At 53.3% G+C, this 15343-nt stretch overlaps 1 protein-coding gene and 1 long non-coding RNA gene across 6 annotated transcripts; one reads left to right on the forward strand and one right to left on the reverse strand.

Moving 5' to 3' along the window:
* The first annotated feature begins 1881 nt into the window (after window positions 1-1881).
* Window positions 1882-14468, forward strand: FAM181A (family with sequence similarity 181 member A). 5 transcript variants are annotated; one of them, XM_084970093.1, is made up of 2 exons: window positions 1882-1989; window positions 13079-14468. In XM_084970093.1, the coding sequence occupies exon 2, from the start codon at window positions 13166-13168 to the stop codon at window positions 14027-14029; it is 864 nt and encodes a 287-aa protein (XP_084826219.1). In that variant the 5' UTR covers window positions 1882-1989; window positions 13079-13165; the 3' UTR covers window positions 14030-14468. The 5 variants fall into 5 exon arrangements, with proteins under 5 accessions (XP_084826219.1, XP_003356830.4, XP_084826218.1 ...); XM_003356782.6 differs by lacking the exon at window positions 1882-1989 and adding an exon at window positions 12146-12347; XM_084970092.1 differs by lacking the exon at window positions 1882-1989 and adding an exon at window positions 12146-12289.
* On the reverse strand, window positions 6452-12110 carry LOC146401898 (uncharacterized). Its single transcript, XR_014811316.1, has 2 exons — window positions 11766-12110; window positions 6452-10499 (listed from the first exon to the last, which is right to left on the reverse strand). It is a non-coding gene; the product is annotated as an uncharacterized LOC146401898 (long non-coding RNA).
* Window positions 14469-15343: the final 875 nt, after the last annotated feature.

Genomic DNA, 15343 nt, shown 5'->3' on the forward strand with positions numbered 1-15343 from the left:
ACTGAGCCCACGTTGGCAGCCACGCTGCCGCCAGCCCTGATGCCGTGGGCAGGGACCTGCTGGAAGAAGGAACGGGAATTCTGCCCCAGGAGCCACCTGCCTCGTCCAGCCCACGTCTGCTGCTTCCTCACCTCCCTCCTTCACCTGCACCCTCTTCCCCCTGGAATCCCCTCCTCTCCTTCACCTCCACTCCTCCGTCAGCCTCTGGGAAGGGGTCTGTTCCCATCACCATTACCGTCCAGCCCACCTTCAAGCTCTGATGGGAACCATCACTCCCAGTGCTCACACATGTCTTTGAACTTGGGGCAGGTTGTGGTCACACCCTTGGACCCTATTCGGGGTTCCCTGTCCCACATCCTTGGTTGATCTTATAACCTAGCCAGACCTAAGTCATTGTTGGCTCTTCAGTCCAGCCAGCCAGCAGTGACTAGAATTACCTCCATTGTACAGATGAGAAAAGTGAGGCCCAGAGAGTGAAATCGCCTTCCCATGTTAGCAGAAGGAGCATTGTCTCTGATTCCAGGAGGCAAACCTGCTCCAGAGGGAGCCTACGCTGTCCCAAGCAGGGGAACACGAGCCGAGGGGGCGAGGTTGGCTGGGAGAGCTCAGGCATGGCCCTGGGGCAGAGGAGAGGGCACTCCTGAGCTCACCTGCTGACTCTTCCTCCTCCCTGCCCACCTGCTAAGGACTCGCCAGCGACCCTGGGAGCAGGACGCATGAGAGAGGCTCGAAAGGCCCATTTGCTGATAATATGATTGTTCCTCCTCTTTGTTCAGAGAACGTTTTAAAGGTGAGTCTGGGGTATGGACTTGGGCTGCAGGTGGGGTTGTGATCTGAGGTCCGGAAATGAACATTAGAGGATGAAAAGGAGTCCGCTGTCTCGGACCCAACGGGACAGACACTCCAGGCAGGAGGCGGAGGGCTGAGAATCCACGAGGTCAGAGACAGACAAGAGGGGACAGAGCCCACCCCCTGCCTTCTCTGAGGGGGGCTGTGGTGTCAATGCCGGCTGAGGTCAAACCCAGCTCTTCTGCCACCCAGCTCAGAGACAGGGACGAGTTCTACCTCCCCAAGCCTCAGTTTCCTAATCTGTCCAATGGGAAGGATAAAGGCCACCGCAGGAAGTTTCATTCATTCATTCACTCACTCATTCATTCATTGAGGGTGAAAGTTCCAAGATGGCAGAGATAAAACTCAGCACATCATGGGACTCAGGGAAAGTCAGGCCCCTGCCCCATCTCTTTCTCTTGGGAAACCCCATTCTTAGGGCGCAAGGGCTCCTCTTCCAGGATGAGTGTGTGTCGTTTGTGCAGAATCGCTGAGAAGGAGCGCTGAGGAGGCAGCCACGCTTTACAGGTTGCTGTGTGACAGTCTGCTGGAGTTCCCACGATGGCTCAGAAAGCCACCCAGCCATGTTGCTCTGTGCCCGAGCCTGTTCATTCAGTCATTCAACAGCTTTCATTATGTGCCCACTGCATGCAGACATACATGGAGCACAACCTTCCTTTCGAGCCGCACCCTGTCCCATGCCCTGTGGTCACCTCTCCCCTCCATCGGGCTAAACTCCTTTCTCCAACACGCCTCATACCGAGGTCTCGGTTTGTTGAACTGAATCAGTGAACTCTGGCCTGGGAAGTGGGAGCCCTTGAGCCCTTGGGGAGTCATTTCCCTTCTCTAGGGCTCAGTCCAGGAGTTGGGTCATCAGAATGGTACCCTTCCCACCCCTAGCTTTGCATCCTGTGATATCGAACTGGATTCTGGGACACCTAACCCGTCTCCATTCACACCCTCGCAAGACATCACTAGCCGACCACGGCATTCCAGCTGCCCAGTCCTGCGGGGCCCTCGGAATCTTTCCAGGGGCACCCGCCAGGCATCACCAATCAAATCTGAGTTGACAGTTGAGATTAAACGGACTTTTCATTCCTGGCCCAGTGCCCTGGTTGAGGTGACGAGACGCATCAGAAGGGCCCAGCGGATACAGTCAAGGTGATGGGCAGGGGGTGGATGGCAGGGATCAGTACAGGGCGGTGGCAAGAACTGGGGCAGTGGTCCATCAGGGACGCCCACTTTTGTGTCAGTCCTGTCCCATCAGCCCTCTTTATGGGTGAGACGGCCCAAGATGGGCTTCCCCCGGGCAGTTTCAGACCCAGCCCCAGAGTGGAAGCCACAGTGAGAGAAGAGCATTGGCTCTGAGCCAGGCACCGTGTTCATCTGTTTCAAAGATGATCTTTCTTAATTCTCATTTTCCACCCTGCCAAGGAACTGCTCTTAGCTCCACCTTGAAGAGTGGGGGGCCTGAGACTCAGAGCTTATTGGTTGTGATATTAATCATAAAACCACAATGATCTGCTGGGGTTGGATTCCAGCTTCACCCCTTCTGGCTGTGGGGTCTTAGGCAAGTCGCCTAGTCAACCTGTGCCTCAGTCTCCCCATCTGTAGCGTGGGGATACTAGCGACGGCCAGCTCGTTATAAACAGTTCATACAGATGATGTTTTTGGAACAGAGTAAGAGGTAGGTCAGTGAACTGCTTGCTAGGCTATTTGCACAGGTGTCTTATTTATTTCGACATCTCCAGCGCCACACAGAATGCCTTGCACACAGGAGGTGCTCATCAAATGCTTTAGAACTGAACCATTGAGCTCTGGCTACTCTTAGAAGAGTTCCGCATAGCTCCCCATTTCAAAGAAAGAAAAACAAAAGTTCAGTGTGATTAGGTGACCTGCTCAAAGTCCCAAAGCTAGAAGTGGTGCAGCCAGCCTCCACCCCAGGTGTGTCTGAGCCCAGAGTGCTCCCCACGCCCCTGCCTTCCCTGGGACTTCACCCTTCACATTTTCCTTAAAATGTTCCAATGTCTCACCTGCCGCTGAGCCCCTGAACAGAGGATATGCAATCTCATGTCACAGGAGAACACGAGAGAGGACAGTGATTCTGACCAAAGTGAATTCACCAATCAAGTCGGAAAGCTAGATCTTTTAAAGTAAATGAGATGTTTGATAAGCATCTTCCAAGCTAACCCTGGTTCTAGGCACTGGAAAGTGACGGATAAACATGGTGTAAAGTGGATTAAGAGAGTACAGGTGCCCTTAAGCTGGGTTGGGATTGAACGTAGGTTTTATCTATTTGTTTGGTAGAGGCTGCTGAAAGGCACAGAGCCACCCCAGGAATCGGCAGAAAAGGGCGCTGGGGTCTATTAGTGATGTCTGCCTGGGGATGGATGGGAACAGTTGGCATCCCAGAGTCATCAGTGATGGAAATGATAAAAACCTGCTTCTTTGGCTAGGAAATGGCACCAGGCGTTGTGGCAAAGGGGTCCTGAGCCCTTTCCCAATTCCTGATGCTCATCAGTGATTCAGGTCTTAGCAGGTGTTTTCATGAATGACCAGCTTCTAGAATAATCAGGGGCATTGACTTCTAGAGAAACTGAGCATGGGCTAAGGGCAGAGCCCTCCTGAGTGAGCTGGCCATGTGTCTATCTCGTTTTTCCTAACTTCATCCACAGGTTGGCTCCACTGTACTAAGTAACTTCTAGTCTTGGAATTAGTGAGGTGCCAGACCTGGACATGTTTCAAGGCTCTGTGAGAATCTTACCTGCCCAATTTATCTGTCCTGGAAGGAATCTCAGACACAGGATCCAGGCAGTGGAGCTCCACCCTGTCTGCACATCAGAATCACCTGGGGGGCTTTTAAAACTATCAGGGTTGGAGTTCCCTTTGCGGCTCAGAGGAAACAAACCCAACTAGTATCCATGAGGATGTGGGTTCAATCCCTGGCCTCGCTCAGTGGGTTAAGGATCCAGCATTGCCGGGAACTGTGGTGTAGGTCGCAGATGCAGTTCAGATCTGGTGTTGCTGTGGCTGCGGTGTAGGCCGGTGGCTATAGCTCCAATTCAACCCCTAGCCTGGGAACCTCCATATGCCATGGGTGCGGCCCTGGAAAAGACCAAAAAAAAAAAAAAAAAAAAGAAAAAGAAAACAAACTACCAATGGCAGATTCAAGCCCTAATGTATCAGTGTATCAATAGTTAATGCAAAGTGTGTGTGTGTGTACACATAGACATAATGCTTCTCTGGAGAATGCTAATTACAGATGGCAGATGCAGATACAGATAATTACAGATAATTACAGACCCACTGGTATGTATATACATATATGAGACAGAGAGAGAGATTTATTATGAGGAGTTGGCTTATGAGATTATGGAAGCTGAGAAGTCCTATGATCTACCATCCACAAGCTGGGGACCCAGGAAAGCTGGCGGTGTACTTCCAGTCTGAGACCCAAGTTCTGAGAACCAGGTGAGCTGAATATGTAGATCCAAGTTTAGTTCAAGGGCAGGAGAAGACCCATATTGCAGCTTAAGCGGGGAAGCAGGACGAGAATAAATCCTCTCTTCCTCTGCTTTTTGTTTTATTCGGGCCCTCAACAGATTGAGGCAGGATGGTCCCTGCCCTCACTGGGAAGGGCAATGCCTTCCTCTCAGTTCATTGATTCAGATGTTCCTCCCTTCCAGAAACACCCTCCCAGACACATCCAGAACTAACGACTAACCAGACATTCTGCACATCCCATGATCCAGTCAAGGTGACACATAAAATTATCCATCACAGGGCCAAAGAGGATATCTCAAGGGAAATATCAAAACCCACCAGACTGATGGAACATAAAACATGTCAAAATTTGTGAGATGCAGGGAGTTCCTGTTGTGGCTCAGCAGGTTGAGAACCTGGCTAATATCCATGAGGATGCAGATTCAATCTCTGGCCTTGCTCAGTAGGCTAAGGATCTGGTGCTGCTGCAAGCTGTGTAGATCACAGATGCAGCTCAGACCTGGCATTACTATGGCTGTGGTGTAGGACTCAGCTACAGCTCTGATTCAACCCCTAGCCTGGGAACTTCCACATGCCACACGTGTGGCCCTAAAAAGGAAAAAGAAAAGGTGTGAGATGCACCTAAAATAGCACTGAGAGGAAATTTCATAGCATTAATTTTTTACATTAGAAAAGAAAATCTCGGGAGTTCCCGTGGTGGCTCAGCTGGTTAAGAACCCAACTAGAATCCATGAGGATGCAGGTTTGATCCCTGGCCTCACTCAGTGGCTTGAGGATCCAGCATCGCCATGAGCTGTGGTGCAAATTGCAGACACAGCTTGGATCTGGCATTGCTGTGGCTGTGGTGTAGACCAGGAGCTAGAGCTCTGATTTGACCCCTAGCCTGGGAATCTCCATATGTTGCAGGGTGCGGCACTAAAAAGCTAAACAAATAAAATTAAATTAAAAATAAAAAGAAAGAAAAGAAAAGAAAATCTCAATAGTATAAGCTCAAGAAACTAAAAAAGAGAAATAAATTACACCTAAAGAAGGAGGAAGAAAGGAAATAATAAAAAGTAGAAATCAATGAAATTAAAAACAGAAAGACAATAGAGAATATAAATGAAATGCTCTTGTTCTTTGAAAAGACTAATAAAATTGGAATTCCTGTTGTGGTACATTGGAAACGAATCCAACTAGGTTGATCCCTGGCCTTGCTCAATGGGTTGGGGATCTGGCATTGCCATCAGCTGTGGTGTGGGTTGCAGACGTGGCTTGGATCTAGCGTTGCTATGGCTGTGGTGTAGGCCGGCAGCTACAGCTCCGATTCAGCCCCTAGCCTGGGAACCTTCATATGCTGTGGATGTAGCTCTAAAAAGAAAAAAAAAAAAAAAAAAAAAAGAGAGAGAGAGAGAAAAGTTTAATAAAACTGATAAACCTCTAGCAAGGCTGACAAAAAAGAGAGGATGCAAGTCACCAGTGTCAGGAATGAAATGGGATAAGACTATAGATCCAGCAGGTATCAAAGGATAAAAAGAAAATACTATGAAAAAATTTATGCACATAAATTCAACAATGTAGTTAAAATGGATCAATTCCTCAAAACCCACAAACTACCAAAACTCATTCAATAGGAAGTAGATAATCTGAATAATCCTATAGCTATTAAAGAAATTAAGCTTATAGTTAAAAACCTCCCTCAGTGGAGTTCCCAATGTGGCTCAGTGGTAATGAACCTGACTGGTATCCATGAAGATGTGGGTTCAATCCCTGGCCTCGGTGAGTTAAGTATCTGGCGTTGCCATGAGCTGTGGTGTACATCACAGTGAGTTAAGTATCTGGTGTTGCCATGAGCTGTGGTGTACATCACAGACATAGCTTGACATGGCTTGGATCCTGCATTGCTGTGGCTGTGGCTGTAGCTGGCGGCTGCAGCTCCTAGCCTGGGAACTTCCGTTTGCCACACATGTGGCCCTAAAAAGCAAAACAAATAAACAAAAACCCAAAAATAAAACAAAAAAACCTCCACCAGAAGAAATCCCCAGGTCTAGATATTTTCATGGGAGAATCTTACCAAATGCTTAAACAGTTAGTATCAATTTTACACACATTCAGGGAAAAAAGGAAGTGGAGGAAAAAATACTTCCCAATTCATTTTATGAGGCCAGTATTACCATGAAGCCAAAACCAGATAAATACAATTCAAAAAGACAACACAATAGACTAATATATCCAAATGAACATAGAAAACAGAAAAATCCTCAATAAAATATTAGCAAATCAATCCATATATATTTGAAAAATTGTACACCCTGAGTGGGGTGTTTCTCCCAGGAATGCAAGGCTGGCTCAATATTTGAAAATCAATCAATGTCATCCACCATAGCAATCGGCTACACAAACAAAAAAACATATGATCTTATAAATTGATGAAAAAAATCATTGGACAAAATTCAACACTCATGATTAAAACTCTCAGCACATTAGGAATAGAGGAGAACTTTCTCAGCTTGAGAAAAGGGGTCTACAAAAGCCCTCAGCTAACACCATGCTTAATGGTGCAAGACTGAAGGCTTTCCCCTGTAAGACCAAGAACAAAGCGTGGATGTCTGCTCTCATCTCATTCAACATAAAATTCTTTTCCTAAACTCACCTGCTCCTAAGATCCCATGTGATGAATGAAAATGGATGCTCTATCCTCTCTTCCTGGAGAGATGGCTCCTCAGACTCACTAGCTCATTCATATCCCTTTCAAGAAAGCAGGGGGACTGCCTGGGCGTTCACCTCATTTTATTGTGTTGGATCTGCTCTAATTTATGTTAGGAAAAAGGACATTTGCTAAGTTGGGAACTTTTGTACGTTACACTGACTTGCGACGCACGAGTCCCACAGCAGTGTGCGTGTGTACAACACAGAGGCTGAGAACTGCTGATGTAATCCAACCAGGAAACTGAGGCCCAGAGAGGGTGAGTGACTGGCCCGAGATCACACAGCCAGGTATGGGCCAAATTGAGAGATCTTATCTCCAAAGCCAGTCTCCCTTCTGTGCTATGAGAATGTGGTGAAATCACTTCCAATATGAGACTCGATTGCAGTGCCACTTGTCTCTGTCACTGCAGTCGGGCTGTGACCAGGGGCACAGGGACAGTCTGAGCTGGGCTGTGACTTCTCTGGGTCATCGTGAGGTCTCTAGCTGCTCTGAGGGCACAGCCACGGTGATGTTCTGCCTCAGTTGTGAGGCAAGATCGTCAAGGCGGGAAGCCCTCGACCCAGCAGCCACACTTCAACCCGACAGCTCCCGTTACAATGAGGCAGGAAGCCTGTCTGCTCTGATTACGGCTGACAGCAAGCCTCAGGCTAGTCTCTGATAGAAATACTCCCTTATGTAAGGGGGTTACATAAACCATCTTGTGATGTCTGCGTCATACATCCACAGAGGTGCTGGTCGGGACGCCGGGCCCGCGCACCCCCCTTCCTGCCCGCAAAATCTTTGTTGGCTTCCTGAGTTGGGGTGGTTGGATGTAACTCTCCAGGGTCAGGAGGGCTTGGCCAGCAGAGCCCCTGGGAAGGAGTCAGGGCCTATCATGGTCAAGATCAAGGGTCTGGATCTGGCTGCCAGCATCCCAACCCCTGCTCTGTCACTTACTGACAGGGTACCTTGCATATTTCCTCGCTGATTTGTGCCTCAGTTTCCTTCCCCATTCAAGGCAGTACTCATGGCACCTGGGAGGAACAAATGGCTTAATGCATGTTGGGTACTTTGATGGAGGGGGCCGTGCTGGGTAGAGCTGAGCTCAGAACGGTCCGTTATCATGAGCAGGTGCAGCACAAGCCCAAGGGGGGCCAGCAGCACAGAGCTGCCATCTGGGTCCCAAACAGCTCTGCCTGACGCCTCTCTGGGCCTCACTTGCCTCACCTCAAAAGTGAGAAGGTGGCCGATCTTTTGGAACTGGACTTTCTACAGAGGTGTGGAAACGGAAACTTTTCCTTTAAATTCCATGGTTGGCAATCTACCTTCTAAAAAGCGTACCAACCGACAAATGTGCACTCAGACACTTTTTAACTCACAGGTTGACCCACTCGGCTGCTGACTAGTTAACTCCTCCTGGGACTAGATAATAAAGCTGGGAGATACTGTCACTTGGTGACTATCCTGAGATGGCAGGCTTTGGAAAAAACATCACATTTCAGCTGCTGAGCTCTCTAAATCAAGATTTCCTAAATGTTCTGCAACCAAAACAGAGTATGGCTCGTGTCGGACTGTAATAGGGCCCTTATTTCAATGTTTGCTATCGTCAAAACAGCCTGCTTGTTCTAATCCATTGTTTGCAAAAGAGGTAGAAAGTGTGCATTTGTGTGTGCAAAAGCAATCTGTAACCCACAGCACACGGCTGGCACTGTTTTATGTGTTGGACTCCCACGTATTTTTTATGGGCTCCTCTGCATAAACGTAGTTTGAAAGCCCACTGCCACAGACGACCTCTGCAGGTGTCCTCAGGCTTAGCTGGCACAAGTTATGGCCAACTGCCTCCTTTGGGTCTCAGTTTCAGGATGCAACCTGTGGGGCAATAAATGAAAAATCTAGACAGGAAGTAGTTATTTCTAGTCCACAGGATAAATTCTGTGCAACAAAACGGCCAAAGTAGCTAATTCAAGTAGTAAAACATTTACTGAGAAGTTACACTGTGCCAGGCCCCTGTAGGGGTCAGATTACAAAGGGCCTTCTGTATTAAGCCAAGGAGGTTAGACTTCATCTTTGAATCTATACATATAGCAATGGGACATGGTGTCACGTATAATGCTGGCAGTTGATGGAAAGCTTCCTGGATGTTTGCTCTGGGCCTTGAAGAATGCTGAGAGGATAGGGTTGCCTGAGTTGGGCCCAAGAAGCAGAATTTTGAGGGGCCTGTCTTTGGGTGTGTCAGCAGCTAAATCAGGAGAACAATTCTCTGCCCAGACACAGACAGGACCATAATGAAAGAATGACTGTGGGAGGACTCTCTAGAGCGAGGCAAGCTTATCATTAGTGATATTTTTCCACCTATCTATACTGCCTGTCAGAGAAAAGCCTTCTCCTGCAAGGGACATAGGCAGCCCCAGAGGCAAGGGTGTGGCTGGGTCAGTGCAAGGCTGCAGATCAGATTCTCAGGCCACAGTTAAAGCCACAGCTGCCCCCGTCCCTCTCCAGGTCACCCATAGCTTTGGCTCCCATGTTCCTGAAAAGTCGAGGGTGACATTCAGACGGAAGGATAAAAGAGCTGAACTCAGGGCTTAGCATGGAAAATCTGCTCTGTGAGGCCTTCACACTTTGACAGTTCAGGGAAGCAGCGTGGCCTGGTGGGACTGATATCAGCTTTGTATGCAGACAGCCCTGGCTCTGAGTTCAAGTGCTGGAAGTTAGCAGCCATGGGGCCTTGGGAAAGTAACTGCACCTCGCTCTCCTTATCTGTGATGGCCACAACCACATCCCTGAGCTGTCACAGGGCCACTCAAGATGGTCCTTGCGCCCGTGCCTTAGCAGATGCCTGGTACCCAGCAAGTATCGATGGTCTGCCTCCCACTTTCCTCTCCCTTTCTGTTTTTCTTCCTTCCTTCTTTCCTTAAAGAGTGTTTGGTGGGAAGATAGCCCATGTTAAGAGCTCTGAAGATTTTTAAGATGCAACCTCAACTCCCGCAGAGCTCAAGGACCTATTGGGGGCTGGGGTCCATTGCTGGCTGAGAAGCAAGGGTGTGACATTACAGGCAGGCAGCGTCAGGTGGGCTGGAGTGACCGCAGATGCCCTGGAGGCTCTGAGGAAGCTGAGATCTGAGTGCAGTTGCCTGAGAGCTTCTCGATGTTCTTAGAAGGGAGAAAGTTCCAGAGAGGCAGGCCAGCAGGAGCAGGTTCAGGGCGTGCAGGAGCCCAGGCAGGATGGGGCTGGGGTGGTTTGAGGCCAGTCTCCCAGCAGAGAATAATGGGGAAGGTGGCTCATGGGCTGGCGCTGGGTTATGGAGGGACCAGAATGCATGCCAGGCTGGGTGCCTGCCCCCACCATGCAGTAGGCAGCAGGGAGCCATGATGAGAATTCTTCAGGGGCTTGACCTGGAGACCCCAGGCAACAGAGCATTTTCTCCAACCATGTGTGTAGGGCCATTTCAAGCAGAAAGGATGTTTCCTGCTGGTACCAGTCAGGGTGGGCTGGGTTACGCTGCAGAAACAAATAACCCCTAAATCTCAGGGGCATAAAATGACGGTGGTCTAGCCCTCAGCCATGCAGAGGCTGCTGTAGATAGGAGCCAGCAATCCAGGATGCTCCAGTCCAAGGTCACCTGCATCTCAGCAGCAGGAGGAGGCGTCCTGGAGAATGCTGCACCGGCTTCTCGGTGCTAAGCTGAATTCTCCAAACCCTGCGCTCAGGGCCATCGCCTCCAAACCCTGCGCTCAGCCTGTAGGGACCCTCAGGCCAGAGGGGCGGTGGCTAGGAGCCTGGAGCCGGGGGCAGGCGCCTGTGCTGGCAGCGGTTGCCTATTGGCCAGCAGAAGGGGGTGGGACCATCCCTCGTGGGTGGGTCCTCCTGCCCTGCCAGTGCTCTCAGGCTGGGCTGGGGCACTTCAGAAAGGAGTCCTTGGCGTTTTAGGTTGTGATGCTCAGGTGTGGGTTGGTGTAGCTGGCGAGGGGACAGGAGGAGAAGGTGGCAGAGGAACGAGGGAAAAAGGAAGAGGAAGGATGTGAGGGGGGGGGAGAAGAGGCAGAGCGTGAGGCCAAGGGCAAGAGATGTTGGGGGCCCCCGGGGGGCTGGCATGGAGGCCTCTCCCATCAGCATTTCCTGGGCAGCCTCCCTCCGGCTTCGGCCTCACCTTCCCACCGGCCAGTCGGTGGGCAGGGCCAGCGGCCGGCTCTGGGCTCTCTTGCTCGCTCAGCGCGGCCCTGCTTGCGGCCCCGGCGGCGTTGGCACGGTGACAGTAGCCAAGTGTGCAAACTTGTGCCATTGTCCCCAGGCCAGGGGGAGCCATGGAGACTGGCTAATATGACACAGGAAAATGTTTGCTGATGGCAATTCTATGGGCTTTGTCCCCCTCTTTCTCCATCACGACGACTCGATTTAAGTCCCTAACTGTTTGACTACAAATGCTAGGGGACCGTGCAACGCCAATCTTTTGTCCAGCCGCGCTGAATGGGCAATTCAGGCTTTGTGCAGCTCAATTGAGGAAGCAAACATAAAGACAAGATTCCTGAGAGCTCCGGCTCCCTTCCCATGGATATCCCAGCCCCTCGTTAGAGGGCCCGGCCCTTCCCCGGCTACCTTTCCAACCTCAGTGTGCCGCCCGCCCCTGTGGGCCTGCCAGTGCCCGGTGCTTTGGGAAGGGGGTGGGGGGAGAGAGAGAAGAGAGAGGAGAGAGAGAGAAAGAAAGGGAGAGAGCCCGAACCACTCAACACTCAAGGACAGCAGGGGAAGCAGCCCACCCCGGCTTACCCCTTCCGATTGTCTGTCTGCACTGGAGCATGGCAGCTGGAGGCCTGGAGCCTTGGGGGAGGTTTGCAAACCCATCTCTTCGGGGCCCAGCCCCTCCTCAATCTTGGACTTTTTTAAACACAGGCACACACACGCGCACACACACACACACACACACACACACACACACACACACACATTCACCCCGCCCCCTCGAGAAACCAGGGAACCCAGGTCAAGGGGAGGCGGGGCGTGGAGGCCGCGGGGGAGAGTGGGCTGAAGAGTAGAAATTTACCGGGAAATGATTGCATTTGGGAGCTGTCTTTTTTGTGATGGTCCCCATGGTGACAATTTGTGACGGCAAAGAATGTGGGAACGGGGCGCTGCCGCCTGATTGGGATGCTTTGTATCTGGAGAGGCGCTCCTGATTGGCCTGAGGGGCCCCCCAGCTCCGGGGACTCGTCCTCCATTCAGCCCACTCGAGGGCTGCACAACTGCCTCCAGCCGGACCACGGAGCTCGCCGGCCGCGCGGGGCCTGGCCCAGGTCTGCGGCGGGGAACCTGCCGGGCCACCTTGGCAGGGCCCCGGGCCCCGCACCCTCGGTCAGTGTGGAGGCCCAGGCGGCTCAGGCCCGACTGGGTGGGGGCGTGGGGCCGGCTGGGGCCTGGGGGAGGGGTGAGGTGCTGCGGGTGGTGGCCGAGGAGGCATGAAATTGCTGCAGATGCTTCTACGGGGGAGTCCCTGCTGCCCACAGCCTGTGCTCAGCCCGCCAGGCAGGCCTCGGCTTGAGTGCCAGACAGGGGTCCTGCCTGTCCTGCGTGAGAGCTGTGGGTGGAGCGTGGGGACCAAGGAGGGGGGTGGCTGCCAGCAGGGCTGGGGGCGGGGGTGGGAGGAGGAGGGCACCTCCAGGGAGAGAGGGGGCTTGGCCTTGCCTTAAAGCGGAGCAGCTGCCTCCGCGCAGGAAAGAAAAATCTTGCTGGCAAGTTGTGCACGCCAGCAGCGTGGTGTGTGCGAGACACAGGGGGCTCCAGCCCCAGCAATGCCACTTGTGGCTGGGTCGCCTTGGGGAAGTCGCCTGACCTCTCTGGGCCACAGCTGCACGTCCAGGGCAACAGACCCAAGACGACAAAATGTTTGTGCCTGTCCCTTCGCGGATGCTCTGCGAATGCTTAGCAGCTTGAACAGGTGTCCCACGACCCAGGACTCTGCCTCGAGCTGAGTGGGGCTGGGTGGGGGCCACTGTCTGCAGCCATGTGGCCTCTGGGGGGGGGGCGATGAGCAGGGGTTGCCTGGAGAGAGTCCAACGGCCGGTGTGTCCCCGCCCCCCACCCAGGTCAGCTCTGTGGCCTTCCCTGGAGCTGCCAGCCGCCTGCAGAACTCACCCTCTTCATGGAAAGCCCCGTGCAGTGGCCCCCTGGTGATGGCATCCGACAGTGACGTGAAGATGCTGCTGAACTTTGTGAACCTGGCGTCCAGTGACATCAAGGCGGCCCTGGACAAGTCTGCGCCCTGTCGCCGCTCGGTGGACCACCGCAAGTACCTGCAGAAGCAGCTCAAACGCTTCTCCCAGAAGTATTCCCGGCTCCCGCGGGGCCTCCCCGGCAGAGGGGCCGAGCCTCACCTGAAAAGGGGGCCCGAGGACCGGCCCGGGAGGCTGCCCCTCGACACCGGCCACAATTCCAGCCCCAGTGGGGGTGGGGGCTGCAAGGAGAAGGCGTCGGGGAACCCCTACAGGGAGGAGAGTCTCCCTAAGGAGCAGACCCTACACGGGCAGGATCCAGAAGCTGCCAGGCCTGGCCAGGTGCCCATGAGGAAAAGACAGCTGCCCGCCTCCTTCTGGGAAGAGCCACAGCCCACCCACAGCTACCCCGTGGGGCTGGAGGGGGGGCTGGGCCCCCGGGAGGGACCTCCCTACGACGGGAAGAAACACTGCAAAGGCTTGGAGCCCCTGGGGCCCGAGACATCCCCCAGGGCGCCCGCTGAGAAGGAGCCACTCAAGATGCCCGGGGTCTCCCTGGGGGGCCGTGTCAGTGCCTGGAGTTGCTGCCCCTTCCAGTACCATGGACAGCCCATCTACCCAGGCCCACCAGGGGCCTTGCCTCAGGGCCCGGTCCCCAGCCTGGGCCTGTGGCGGAAGAGCTCGGCTTCCCCCAGCGAGCTGGCCCACTTCTGCAAGGATGCGGAGGGCCCAGGGCAGAAAGTGTACAGACCCGTAGTTCTGAAGCCCATCCCCACCAAGCCAGCCGTGCCCCCGCCCATCTTCAATGTCTTTGGCTACCTCTAGCCAGGCTGGGAGGGCCTCGGCCCCCCACTCGTGGCCTGCAGGGGGTGTTGGGGACCCCAGGGGGCTCTCCTTGTGAGGAGTGGGCTGGGCAGTGGTGTGGCCTCTTGAGAACCTTCCCTTTGTGTGTGTGGGGGAGGGAGAGGGCAGGATCGGGCCAGGGGCTTCTCAGGCTGTTGCCAAGCCAGCCCTTGCAACCTTGGAGCGGTGGGGCTGGGCTCAGCAGACCCCTCCCCAAACGGAGCCCGCCACATCGCCCACGTGCCTGTGCAGACCTCAGGCGGCGGGGCACTGCCCTGGCCCGCCAGCCACCCCAGAAGCCAGAGTGACCCATCTGTTCATCTGCCACCCCCTGTGTAAGCCAACCTCAGTTCTGTTCTTCTTGTTGTTTGTAAATATTAAGAAGGTTAAAAGAATAAAGACGTTTCTTTTGCAGTTTGCACATCTTGGGTTCCTGAGGTTGACTGGTCCCCAGGTCTAGGAAATGCTGGCCGTGTCCAGGTGGAGGGCCGGTCACAGAGGTTGCGGGGGAGGCCAGCGTGGCCCAGAGACCTCGGGGATCTGTGGGAACCAGCCCTGGGGCCAACGGCTCAACTCGCAGGATGGATGGGGAAGGAAGGGGAGGGCGGGTGGGACAATGCTCTGAGTCCCATGGCGGAGAACAGAGGCTGGGGGAGGCCGCGATCCTCAGAGGGTCCAGAATGCTCAGCAGGATGGGGGGCACTGGTACCAGCGGAGGTGGAGCGGTCCCCCTGGCCCTGCTCTGGGATGTGGGGCCGGGCCCCTCCTCTCGGAGCCTCTTGGCCGCACCAGCAGGGTGAGGAGTGGCATGAGAGTGGTGCCCTCTGTGGTACCTTCCACTCCACTCGCAGCCTCAGAGAAGAGGCTGTGCCAAGGCAGTTGTGTCTGACCCTGGTCAGAGGGAACGGGTAGGCCAAACAGGAGCTGGGCCCCCTGTGGACAAAATAACTGCTGGTTTGACCAAATTCGTCCCTTTTTGGATTGTTATGATCATTATACAACCACAGAGGTGATAAATTCATTTGAGTAATAAAAAAAAGGAAAAAAATAAGCTATAATGGAAAAAAAAATAAAATCAACCTAGTCTGTGGTTCTATGTCCACAGGCATAATAACAATAAGAACAATCGCTAGCTAATTTAGATCCCTAGGTTGCCGGCCCATGTCTCTCTCTCTGGGCCTGATGCAACAACGCCTGGCGCACACCAGGCACCCTGTCAATGGGATGAGGGCCTCCGGTGGCGAGGAGTGGCCCTCGGTTTGGCCCCAGTAGTGCCCAGACCAGCCAAGCCGCTGG

The sequence above is a fragment of the Sus scrofa genome, chromosome 7 (genome assembly GCF_054392235.1).
Source record: "Sus scrofa isolate SSC_HxYL_T2T_F1_AM1 chromosome 7, Sscrofa_HxYL_maternal_Yorkshire_Landrace_v2.0, whole genome shotgun sequence".
NCBI lineage: Eukaryota > Metazoa > Chordata > Mammalia > Artiodactyla > Suidae > Sus > Sus scrofa.

Bases quoted from the DNA above. Each gene is read 5' to 3' on its own strand.
- FAM181A (XM_084970093.1), top strand. From the start codon at position 13,166: ATGGCATCCGACAGTGACGTGAAGATGCTGCTGAACTTTGTGAACCTG.